The following is a 12,807-nucleotide window of genomic DNA, read 5'->3' as shown; positions in this document are numbered from 1 at the left end:
CTGGGAAAATAGATGATTATATGTCAGTACCTAACACAAGGCAACACTCAAGAATTGAAAGCATTATTCTTCCCACACACTCTAGAGCCATCCCCATCATCCTGGGAAACTTCTTGTAATGTTTTCATTTCACATGTATGCTGACATCTTTTCAAAGCCACACTTGAATTTGTGCCGAACCAAAAATGACTCCCCCAAAGACTCATTACCTATATCACTTTGCAAAACTATCAACACTCAAGTTTGCTTATGCTAAGAACACAGTGTGGTTCTCATGTCCAAAACAGAATAATAGATCCCCTGAGGTCAGTAACGGTATCTTCTCCTTCCTTTCTCTAAGCTCCCACAGTATTTGTGTGAGTTATGTAAATATACTCAGTACTGACAGAGATGGCTGGGTACCAAGTCTGTCTAGACTTTCCTTAGGAAGTATGTGAGGAGTTAAAAGTAGGAAAGCCTGCAATTGAAAGATATGTTGTCAAATCTGGAAGCAGATCCAGTCAGACCTTCTTTAAAAAACAATTAGAGGCCGGGCAAGGTGGCTCATGCCTGTAATCCCAGCACTTTGGGAGGCCAAGGTGGGTGGATCACCTGAGGTCAGGAGTTTGAGACTAGCTTGGCCAACATGGTAAAACTCCGTTTCTACTAAAAATACAAAACTTAGCCGGGTGTGGTGGCAAGTGCCTGTAATCCCAGCTACTTAAGGAGCTGAGGCAGGAGAATTGCTTGAACCCGGGAGGCGGAGGTTGCAGTGAGCCGAGATCACGCCACTGCACTCCAGTCTGGGTGACAAGAGTGAAACTCTGTCTCAAAAAAAACCTCCAAAAAACAATTAGAGTAAAAAGTGCTTTTGTGGGGTGGGGGTGTATCTTCACATTGGCTGGAAGAAAACTCAATTGTTTGAGTAAGATGGCACCAGATGTAGGCACACCCCCTTGCCGTCCAGGTTGTAGTCCCCAGAGCCCCAGGTGGCCTGGGGTCCACATGATGGCCTCCATCCATGAGTCACGCTGGGAAAGAGATGAGCTAGAAATCCCCAGCAAAGACTAATTAAATCACAATTTCAAAAAAAGCTCCCTAGGAGATTCTAGTACATAGCCAGGGTTGAGAATGGCTATTTGAGGGGAAAGAATTTCCAGTTCCCCACAAAATAAAGACAGTGATTTCTATTCTTCTAGAAACTAAATGGGGCTCAAGGAGATTATAGACATGAAAGTTCTCAGAGCTTTTACAAAGAAAGTTTCCAGAGAGATAAAGTACTTAGAGACTTTGCCAAGTTTCTTACAATGATGACAACTTTAAAAGGGGTTTTTAGCTGTTTTTCCAACTTGCTAAGAAGGTCAAAGCTGACAATGTTGATCAGGCCAGCTGTCAGGCGGTCCTTCCCAGTCACCACGACGTTGATGCAATCTGGGCTCAGAGATGGCAGCCACCGAAGGAAAGCCTGTGGACGACAGGAGGGAACAAAGCTACAATGACCACCCAGCACAGCAGTTGTTGGTTGTGACAGCAGCAGTCTCATGCCCATGAACAGCCATCACCTCTACCTTCCTCTCACCCACTTGCGCCCCTTCACTTGCCACTGACAGGACACTCCCTTTTTTTTTTTAAGAGTTGGGGGAGCCGGGTGCGGTCACTCACACCTGTAATCCCAGCACTTTGGGAGGCCGAGGAGGGCGGATCACCTGAGATCGAGAGTTTGAGACCAGCCTGACCAACATGGAGAAATCCCATCTCTACTAAAAATACAAAATTAGCTGGGCAAGGTGGTGCATGCCTATAATCCCAGCTACTCAGAAGGCTGAGGCAGGAGAATCGCTTGAACCCAAGAAGTGGAGGTTGTGGTGAGCCGAGATCGTGCCATTGCACTCCGGCCTGGGCAACAAGAGAGAAAACTTGGGTCTCAAAAAAAAAAAAAAAAAAAAGAGACAGTTGTGTTGGTCTCACTTTGTTGCCCAGGCTGGAGTACAGTGGCACCATCACAGCTTACTGCAGCCTCAAACTCCTAGGCTCAAGTGATCCTCCTGCCTCAGCCTCCCAAGTTGCTGGGACTACAGGTGCACACCACCATACTCGGCTAATTTCTTTCTTTCTTTCTTTTTTTTTTTTTTAAAGAGATGGGTCTCAGTACATTGTTCAGACTGGTCTTGAACTACTGGCCTCAAGCAATCCTCCTGCCACAGCTTCCCAAGTTGCTGAAACTCCAGGCCTGAACCACCATGCCTGGCTATCTCCCTGCCTTTGTTAACAGTCACTTCACAGTGTCTGGGTTTCATCTCTGCGATCTCTAACTAGATGGTAAGTTTCTGCAGGGAAAGAATGCGACTCTTTTTAAGAGGAATTTTATAAACGACTTAGCAGAGCCTGGTACACTGAAGGCAAATCATAAACATTTATTGATGATGATGAGACTATTTATGTCAATACTTCTACAAATCCACCTTCTCTCTCTGGCAATCCAAGCATCTCTAGCCAAACCCACCCAGGCATCTGGGTGCTCACCTGCCTCACATGGGGTGACACTGTTCGATACAGGGAGGGCTAGCCTTTTCTCTAACCTCAGGCTGGTCACCATCTGGCTGACTCTTCCTAGAATTTCTGAGGGTGCCGTGGGAACCTAACACACATGAAATATGTACTGAAGATTACTTTCTACAGGCACTGGCAGAATTCACAAGACTTGGGAGGCCAAGGCAGAAGGATCACTTGACCTCAGGAGTTCAAGACCAGCCTGGGCAACATAATGAGACCCTGTCTCATTAAAAAATAAAAAATTAAAATTAAAAAAAAAGAACTCAGATCACCAGGACAGAAAAAGAACAAGCTGCACATTTTTTAGGTTTTTTTTTTTTTTTTTTGCCATCTCTTCGGTCGGAATAGCATGTCTGGGCCTTGGACTGACCGGCAGCGGGAGGAGCTGCCTCCTCTGCATGAATGGCTCGTGGAGGCCTCAGAAAGAAGCCCCAGGCTGACGTCAGTGGCATAAAGCTAGAAAAAGCTGCGGACGATGGACCAGGTCTTCCTTCTTCACTGAGTTTGTTCACGGGCCTTTTATTCATTTCACAAAAGCACTCTGATTCCTGGATTTACAGTAGAAGAAGCTCAAGGGTGAGTGATACAGTTTTCTTGTCAGGCTCTGCATCCATAAAGCTACCTGGCAGACAGCGAACATCCCACTCACTCCCCTCTCTACAGAGTGCAAAACCCCTGAGTTGGGAAGTCAGGAGATGCCACATCAAGATCCGCCAGGGCTCCTCATTAAGAGGAAGCATGGAGCTTAACCTCTGAGATTCCATTTTCTCATCTATAAATGGGGTTACTATCTATTGTACCTACCGCACAGGACTGTCATGGGATTGAGGAAAATATAGGAGGTAAAAATATTTTAAAAATTAAGTGTGGGCTGGGCACAGTGGCTCCTGTAATCCCAGCACTTTGGGAGGCCAAGACAGGTGGATCACTTGAAGTTTGGGACCAGCCTGGGCAACATGGCAAAACCTCATCTTTACAAAAAGTACAAAAACTAGCCAGTCTCATAATCCAGTTTCAAAATAAATCAAAATTTTAAAAAACAATAAAGAAGAAAAATAAAAAAAAATTAAGTGTGGTACAGATGAAAAGTATTATTAGCAGGGCACAGAGGTCCCAGAAGTGCCTGCTGACAGATGAACACAAGTCTCTAAGCCGGTTTCTCCTTGGCTTTCTTCCCTCAAGGTGTAACCTGATTCTAATAGAGAAAACCCCCAGCCTGCCCTCAGGTGGCATCTCATCTCTCTTCCTGCCTTTGCCTTTACTTGAGACAGGATCCTTAAAAAGCCCTAGGCCCTGTCTGCAAACCACTATTTTATGACTCTAACACTGAAGAAAACCTTCTCTGTGAAAACTGCAATTTGAAGAGCATTAACCTGCTCCCAGGTGAAGCGCACGGAGGATGGCACCACCACCAGGAGCGGCCACTCCTTCCGGTAAAAGGCTGCGATGCAGATGGCTTGGATGGTCTTCCCCAGGCCCATGTCGTCAGCGAGCAGCAGGCGGCCTCCTTTGGCTATGGCAAAACTGAAGGCAGACAAGGTGAGGATGGCACATTTCCCGAGGCATGAGTTCATCTGCCCTCACGTCCGGTGGGTCAGCACTGCTGGGTGAAGGCCACTGCACTGGCCAGCCCGAGCCCAGCCCACCACCAGACTTGCTCCCCAGAAGGAAAGGAGCATGGGCCAAATAGGGAGCAGAATAAAAAAGAGAGAGAGAGAGAAAGCCCAAAAAGGAAAAATGTGGAATGTGGTCAAAAAGTAGGGAGAAGATCTGGAAGATGATTAGGTTGTGGAGGCCAAAGAAGGAAGTTTCCAATGAGAGGAGTTGCCTCAGCCCACTGTAGGCAGGGCGCAGGGGATGTACATGGAGGAGGGTGGTGGGAGTCCAGGACTAGCACTGAGGAGGGCATGCTTACTCACTCCAGAGTCTGCCTTGAAAGGAAGGAAAGGGTCTGGCGCGGTGGCTCATGCCTGTAATCCCAGCACTTTGAGAGGCTGAGGGGGGCGGATCACCTGAGGTCAGGAGTTTGACACCAGCCTGACCAACATGGTGAAACCACATCTCTACAGGCACATGCCCGTAGTCCCAGCTACTCGGGAGGCTGAGGCAGGAGAATTGCTTGGACCTGGGAGGCAGAGGTCCTGGGAGGCAGAGGTTGCAGTGAGCCAAGATCACACAGTTGCACTCCAGCAAGATCACACTGGGCAACAAAAGCGAAACTCTATCTCAAAAAAAAAAAAAAAAAGAAAGGAAGGAAGGAAAGAAGAGCTGGTGGGGTGAAAAGAAGGCTTTCTGAAGATCAGAGAGCACTCAGTATGCATAAAGGCAGAGAAAGGGGCTGGCAAAGACAGAAGATGCTGCTAACGAGGAGAGAGGCGGAGAAAAGGATGGGAAGAAGGGTGCTTGTCCAACAGGGAGCACCAACCTCAGCATTGAGTTTTTCACTATGGCAGCCTCCAGGACCCTAAAGCCCTTAAGTGCAGCATCCCTTGCTAATAGTTGATGAATAAAGGTGTATTCCACTATTTCGGAGCCAGATTGGCTGGGGTTGGAGCCCCAATTCCATCACTCAGCAGCTGTACACCTTCATGCACATGATTTAACCTCCCTATGCCTCAGCCCCCTCAGCAGTAAGAAGGGAGTAATAACAGTACCTATCTCATGGAGCTGTGGGAGGGTTAATAAAGCTAATACTGAAAACAGTGGTTGGCAACATCATAAGTGCTAAGGAAGTGCTTCTATCATAACTACTATTCCACAAAAAGAAAAAGAATCAAAACACAAACAGTAAAAATGACTTGCTCGTGTCGCATGATGAAACAGTGAAAAGCTAAAAGGATCCCAAGTGCCAGATGTCTGGTCCTCTGTGCCAAATACGAGTCTTCTTTCATCTAATCTCTGAAAAATAGATCATTTGCTCAGAATCCTGATAATAAGCCACTGGGATAGTTCTTTCTCTTTCCTTCTCACACAGTGAAAACAGAGAATGTCACCTCTTCTAATCAGCAGCTAGCAGGGCTGACAAGAAGTCTAGGCTGCACTTGCCCTTTCTGAATTGCCAGGAAACACCGTTTCCAAAGATGGAAAACTGGGCAGCAAATCGCCAGGCAGCCCAAGGCCAGTAGAGTGTGGGGACAACAGGCATCATGGCATGGCACCCTTCTGTTCTCCCTGCAGCCTGGGTGGGGCCCTGCCTGGGAGAGGGGGCAGCCCTTCCCAAAGCCCAGCTTTGGCGGCCTCACCCTCCACTGGGGAGGAACGGAGCCGAGCAGTGGGCTGCCTCACCTCTCCAGAACAGGCGCAGCCTCCTCCCTGTACACCCACTTCTATGAAATCTTCTGGACCATTTCTGGGATCAACCCACAACACAGACAGATGGGGGGAGGGCAGGTGTGAAAAGATGTATTTTTTACCTCACTTTCTGATTTACAAAATTGGTGGCCAGCGAGGACATGCAGTACCTAAGCAACGGAATCCATGGAGAGCCCCACGCCCTTTGAGCGTCTTTTGTTTCAGCCTCCTCAGCTTTACCATCTATAATTTCCAGAAGTTTGGTCTATCCGCATCCTTAGAGCAGAATGGACCCCCAGAATTTCACATTCTCTCCTTTTTCCCCTGCCTAGAGGGAGCCCAACTAAGGAACAAAGTGGTCAAAAAATGACAACAAAGACAGACAAAGCCTGGATAAGAGGAACAATAACACAATTAAATGTCATCCTCCACAGGGTAGTTGAATATAATAGAAAAAAATGCCATACTCAGAAATTAATCAATCAGAAAACACAGATTTAAGCCCCAACTCCACTTTTGGCAGCTGAATAACTTTAGGCAACTAACTGTCTTTCTAAGCCTCAATTCATTTACCTGCTGAAGAGGGTGACTTGGATATTAGAAGATGCTGATATTTCTAAGAGATTTTGCTTTATAAATTAAAGGGTGTGTTCAATTATAGTTCTTGCATTAAAGAAAACAAAACAAAACATGGAATTGACAGCCTTCCTCCCCCAATGCCAAACCCCCACCTCTTCAGAGTATGAAAGTTAAAATCTGAGTTTATTTAGAAAATTCTGAAGAAAGATTACAAGTACTTTAGAGCCACAGAGAGAGGAACAGATCTGCCCTGGGGCGCCTCACACACAGAGCCTCTCTCAGGGGTAATGGGGTAACTGGTAAGACCAGCATCCACCAGGTGGGCCCAAGGATGGCTAACAGTGCCACGAAGAACTTGGATGCTGAAGGCAGGGGCTGCCCAGGGGGTGGGGCTGGGCAACCTCTACTGCAGCTTTAATAAAGAGGCCCAGAGAAAGAAAGATGAAAGGAAAAAACCACCCTGAGCCTGGTTAAAACAAGGCCCAAAGGACATCTCCCCAGCTGGAGAATTGGAATGGCAATGCCAGAGGAGGTTTTGCAGAGTGTGCTATTTAAGAGAGATGGAAGGAAATGAAGAAAAGAATTAGGGGGAAGGGCTGGGGCCAGGTAATGTAATAAAGTGCATTGTGCCCAAACAGCACACCGCGACCCAAATCCTGCCAGAGACGGTAGCCAAGCTTTCACCAAAATACCACAATCAGGCTTCAAGCAGGCAGGCTGTTGTGGTTTGTCAGCGCCATTGTTAATTTAGGTTCCTTCCCTTGCACAGGGCTCTATGTCCAACTACACTGTCTAATAACAGCTTCTTATTTCTAGACAGACTATCAAGACTTCCTCTTTCTTCTCCTTGAACTCCCATATTTTTAAGAGAAGGCTAGTTCAAATACGGCATTTTGCTTCTCCCAAGAAACTCTGGAAAAAAAGGAAAGATCAGGATGTAGGTTTATCTTTTTTCTTCCTCTAGTAAGAGCACCTTGACTTTCTTTTGGAGAACTGCCACCTCCCACTTTCAATCCAAGTAATTTAGGTGGGCAGGCCTTACCCTCTGGTTCTAGGGATAGGCCTATCACCAAGTCTGATCAACAAGACCTCAAGCCTCCAAGGCCACAATGACTGGCTCCAACATTGGTACCAGACTTAAGCCATTGCAGTGTTAGCCCCATTAGAAAAAAGGTGCTTCTGTGTGTTGCTAAGCTGAGAATGCAAGCTCCAAGCCCCTGGCTGCCCGAGCTGCCACACTTGAGTAACACCTGCTTGGGAACAGAGCAAACAAACAGAAAGCAGATCTGAGAGAGGAGAGCAGCCTGATGAGATCTTTAGAGATGCTGGATTTTCTCTTACAGGCACTGAGAAATCTCTTTCCTTAAGCTAATTTGAAATGGGTTTCTGCATAGCTGCAATTCAGAGTCTTGATTAACCCATGGAATTTGAAATCAATGGTTACAATAAAGCTTTGGTAACAGCACACCTGGCTGTTTAATGCCTAGACTCTTCTAAATTTTCATCTATCCATGGAAAATAAAAGTTCATAAAACAGGAAGCATCTGAATGTGGTCTGTGGTGAGTAATGAAATTTGAGCAAGAGAGGAAGAGAGAGGAAGATCAAGAACCTACTTGACTCCAGCTCTCTGAAAGGGCATCAGATTAGACACGAGCTTGGGGTCCACTTCAGAAAGGTCTGCCTCTGGGACATCTGGAGTGAGACTGAGAGATGTCTTCTTGAGCTGAGAAGCAAACGCCAGCGTGAGAGTCGTGGGCAGAGGGTCCAGCTGAACTTGTGGGAGGCAGCGCACCTTTGCAACTGAAAAGAAGAACAGAAGCATATGAGCTGGAGTGTTCATGCCCAAAAGATGTGGAGAAAGAAGAGCTTTGGGATATATATATTTCCTTCCAATGATGCTGGTCCTAGGTCCCTAGATAATGGGTGGAGAAATCTCTTCTAGTCAGGACCATTAACCTAAATGGGAAAAATAAATTACTTGGGATCTACAAGGAAATGAAAGCAAATGAATTGCACTGACCTTGCTTTTTGAAAGAATGTAGTCTCACCTGATTTTAAACTTCAAAAAAGAGGGGGAAAAAAAACCCTTTATTCAATAGAGAAACAGAAAAAGAATAAACCGGAGAGATAAATAAAACACATAATTCTTGGGAGAAGGAGGCTGAATTACAAATTAAAAATGCAGAGAAAAAATGACAGACCTAGAGACCCCTGGCAGTGGAACTACCGTTAAATCACTAACCACAGCCTGCTGTCCTGCAGGCTGTCACTTTCAGGATGGTCTTCCCTTTTATAATTTTCCTTTGAAAAATCTAATTAGAAGAGTAGCCATTATTTACAGATCGTCAATTGCTCTTTATCCTTTACCTTTTCAAGGGCACCCTGGGAGTCAGAGTAACCCACCAAGAGGCTAATTGTCCTCCGGTATCCAGTAAAGGAAACTATAAAGAGAAACTGGGTATTATTTTACTTCTATCCAATATTATTTGAAATTCTAAGGCTGGTTCTCTATTTCATACACATACATAAAACATGTGTGATCATATGTTTTCTTAGTACCCTCACAAGTGATTCCAAAAGTCTTTTGCCACAACCATCAATTGGTTACCACTGTAAATACTGATGTGAATGTGCAGGGCTGAGCCATCTACTGCTACCTCCAATTGCTTTGTATTTTCAATATATTTAAGTCCATTTCTCTCCTCCACTAAATATAAGTACCAGTTATTTCTGGAAACAGTTTCCACAAAAGTAATAACCATGAGAGGAAATTAGGTAAGGTTGATGGCTTTAATACAAAACAGACTGTCCATATTGATGCAGAAATACATTTTATACCTCCAAATTAAATCTGAGCATGTTGATTTCTGCACACTTCAGGAGGCTGAGCACTCCTTGTGCTTTCAGAAACCATTTTCATTTTAATTCTAGTGATCTTCAGAACTCAAATACCTGATGAAAGCTAAGAAAGGGCTGATGAACTGGCTGGTAGAAAATGCAGGGCTTTGTAAGCATTATGTTCCTTTGGCCATTTAAGAGGAATAAAACCAACATCTACTCTGTCTCCTACCAACTACTGTCTCCAAAGTCCTATGCTGCTAGTTCAGCCATCTCAGTGTTCCTGAGAAAGCCACCATTCCCTGACAACGACTGTCTCTACTGTCCTTTCCCTGGTACTAGGAGATGACAGACGTGCTGTCTGGCTTCGTGAGTCATCTTGAAGTCATTTTTCTGTAAAATAGCTCTTTGCCAGAATGCTACTAGCCACATAGCAGAGATGCTAATGTTTTCAAATAGCAGCTGACAAGACAAGATTGTTGAGAACCCTTCTGGACTGACATCAAGGGGAAAACAAAAGGACTTATGCCAATTTCACTGGGGGCAAAAGGCCTGAGTCACTTAGAAAAGAGAGAGGAGGAAAGCTTAGATTCTCCTTACTAGAGAAAATAACTCCCACTGCTTCACCAATGAGCATTCACGTACTCAGGTCTTATTGTCATTTCTTCATCAGTTTCCTATGCACATGTTCACTAACTCAGGGTCATCGATCTAATTTCACTCATGAGGAAAGAGAGCATGGGGTGAGGAGGGAGGCGCATTCCCCAGGTTCACAGTACTGGCGGAGAAATCGGAACTAAATTGGAACTGGGCTCTATTCTCACCGCTTCCCCTCCCAGCTTCTTCGTTTAGCTGGCTTCTAAATTCCATAATGGGTCATTTTACAAAGGCAGATGGCAATTTTAGTCGTATTTCTGTCACTGACTTTACTGTAACCCTGCAATGCTCCCAGTAAGGAAAGCCACTGTTTCCCTTCTCTGGGCCCAACCTTTTCTCAGTCTATGAAATAGGAAGATCAGTCTTATCTTCCATGAGACACTGACATGATGAGATAGCAGGTAAAAACTCTAAATCTAGAATCTTCACTCAGGATCCGTGGAATCATCTTTATCAAGTGCAAAATCTTATTTGTGGCCATTATGTGCATTTTTTTCTGGGTGAAGAATCCATTCTTTTCATCAGATATTTCAAGGAGTCTGTTGTCTGCAAAAGATCAGGAACCACTCTACAATGCTATGTGAGTCACAAGTCATGGTTTTTCAACACTACATTTATCTACTAATGCTGTAAGTGTCCTGCTTTTTGTTGTTCCATAAAAATGAAAGACTTTATAGCTAACATACGTGTGTTTCCTGGTTGAAAGACGAAGGCGAGAAGGAAAGAACTCACTTCTATTTTTCTTCAAAAATTCAGCTTTTGTGGCCGGGCACGATGGCTCATGCCAGTAATCCCAGCACTTTGGGAAGCCAAGGTGGGAGGATCACTTGAGGCCAGGAGTTCGAGACCAGCCTGGCCAACACGGCGAAACCCCATCTCTACTAAAAATAGAAAAATTAGCCGGGCGTGGGGATATGTGCCTATAATTCCAGCTGATAACAGCAGGAGGCAGACAACTTCCTAGGCAGACAGGGGTGGGTTCGCAGTGAAACCCAACCTTTAAGCCAAAGACAGACTGAAACCTGAAAACCAGGCTGTCAGTTCCAGGTGGAGTCCACAACCCAGAATGAGAACTTCCCCAATGCCTTTTAGCCAATCGAATGGTGCTTTTTCTAGGCCTGCCCATGGACCAATCAGCACACACACTCCCATTCTGAGCCCATAAAAACCCTGGACTCAGCCACATGTTGGGACTACCCACTTTGGGTCCCCTCTCCACTAAGAGCTGTTCTGTCGCCCACTAAAACCCTTCTCTGCCTTGCTCACTCTCCAGTTGTTCATGTAACCTCATTCTTCTTGGATGCAGGACAAGAATCTGGGACCTGCTGAATGGCAGGTGAGAAAAGGGCTATAACACATTCCTGGTCTGCTCACCAAGCTGCAGGCAGTGACATGCTCCTGTTTGCCGAACCACAGGAGTGAAGAGTGGCAACCTTTCTGGGAGCCCAGACCTTGGGACTCACTGAGCCAGAGCTGTGACATGCTGTAACACCCCCATGGGGCTCCATGGTTGCTGGTGTCTTCAAGTTTTTGGGTGCCAGCACATTCCCAACATCCAGATGCTGGTGCCCAAAGCAGAAGCTGCTTGTGGTATGCCTAGTCCAGCTGCAGCCTCATACAGAGCTGGTGCCTGTGCCACAGTCTGGAGCTGCCTGCTCTGCTGCAGCAGCTGGCGCACCTGGCTGTGTGCTGTGGCCAGACCCTACACTCACTCATTCACAAACCCTCTGCTGCTCCATGCCTAGCTCGCCCTCAGTGGGTGTGGAATCTGGACGGGTAGTGTGAGCCGAGCGCAGCCTGCCAGGTCGAGTGGGCAGAGCAAGCTCAGCAGCAAGCCCAGCTGGCAAAGTGGCACCAAAAGGATTCTGTGTAACAGCTACTTGGGAGGCTGAGACACGACAATCGCTTAAGCCTGGGAGGCAGAGGTTGCAGTGAGCTGAGATCATGCCACTGCACTCCAGCCTGGGTGACAGTGAGACCCTGTCTCAAAAAGAAAAAAAAATTCAGCTTTTGCCAAATAATTCCCTCTAAATCACAAGTTCCAAATAGTAGCAGCCAGAGAGTCTCAAGATCACCGTGAGCCATGCTTTCTGCTTCAGCCAGCATTTATTAAGTTACCATCTCATATTTAAACCTAATCATGTAGTTCACAGCAAGTTTTGCTCAAGGAACCAAAGGCTCTTCCTTTATATTTAATTCCTACGTCAGGAGAGCAGACAGAGATTAAAGACCACCCCTTTTTTTTACTAAAGGGACAATGGGACCCAGAATGTTTAATTATTTACCCAATGTCACACAATAAGTCACATAAGAAGGAGACAAAAGGAAGTAACCCAGTTTTTCCCTCACATTGAAGCCCTAGCCTGCCAGGCAAGATGGCCAATGACTCAGAGCTCCCAGGGTTGGCTCGTGTCTGTCCTGGCCTGACTGGTACCCACAAATGACTCCATCCTTGGTGTGGGAGGCCCAACAGGCCGTCAGGATTAGGAGTAAAGCAGAGGAACATAAGCCATGCTAGCTGCAAACCCAATGTGGAATTGTTACAGCCAGATAGATAAGGGACTGGTATTCCGGTACAGTCTGAGATATGACCATATTTCCTTTTTCCAGGCATATTAGAATTTATTGCCCCATCTAAGCAAAACACAGAGAAGAAAAATGATAAACCCAAACTGGCTTCTTCTTCTTGCACTTATGCTGTCTGTACACATATCCCTTTTCCTTGGTCAGTCTGTAAAGTGCTTGTTAAAATGCCTAAGTCCCTGGCCTTGACTTCTGCCTCAAACAGAACTCTACTATGAAGTCCATTCCCAGTGAGACTCTCCTATCCTTCTTGATCATCCAGTTCTAGAAGTACACTGAGAGCGTATTCTTAGAAGTAATCTATGGTCACTTCCACCTAAGCTAAG

General features: G+C 45.8%; 1 protein-coding gene across 6 annotated transcripts in view; it reads right to left on the bottom strand.

Moving 5' to 3' along the window:
* Nucleotides 1–12,807, bottom strand: part of SMARCAL1 (SWI/SNF related, matrix associated, actin dependent regulator of chromatin, subfamily a like 1) — a 70,132-nt gene that overhangs the window by 45,785 nt on the left and 11,540 nt on the right. For all 6 annotated transcript variants that reach the window (XM_054478399.2, XM_054478398.2, XM_063647932.1 and 3 more), the window contains exons 7-9: nucleotides 8,017–8,203; nucleotides 3,906–4,056; nucleotides 1,286–1,444 (exon numbers count right to left, since the gene is read on the bottom strand). In XM_054478399.2, the coding sequence (XP_054334374.1) occupies nucleotides 1,286–1,444; nucleotides 3,906–4,056; nucleotides 8,017–8,203 (497 nt within the window). The remainder of the gene's footprint in view (nucleotides 1–1,285; nucleotides 1,445–3,905; nucleotides 4,057–8,016; nucleotides 8,204–12,807) is intronic.

Source organism: Pongo pygmaeus, chromosome 11 (genome assembly GCF_028885625.2).
Source record: "Pongo pygmaeus isolate AG05252 chromosome 11, NHGRI_mPonPyg2-v2.0_pri, whole genome shotgun sequence".
Classification (NCBI taxonomy): domain Eukaryota; kingdom Metazoa; phylum Chordata; class Mammalia; order Primates; family Hominidae; genus Pongo; species Pongo pygmaeus.
Note: the sequence above shows the minus strand (reverse complement) of the source record. Positions and strands in the feature narration are given on the sequence as shown.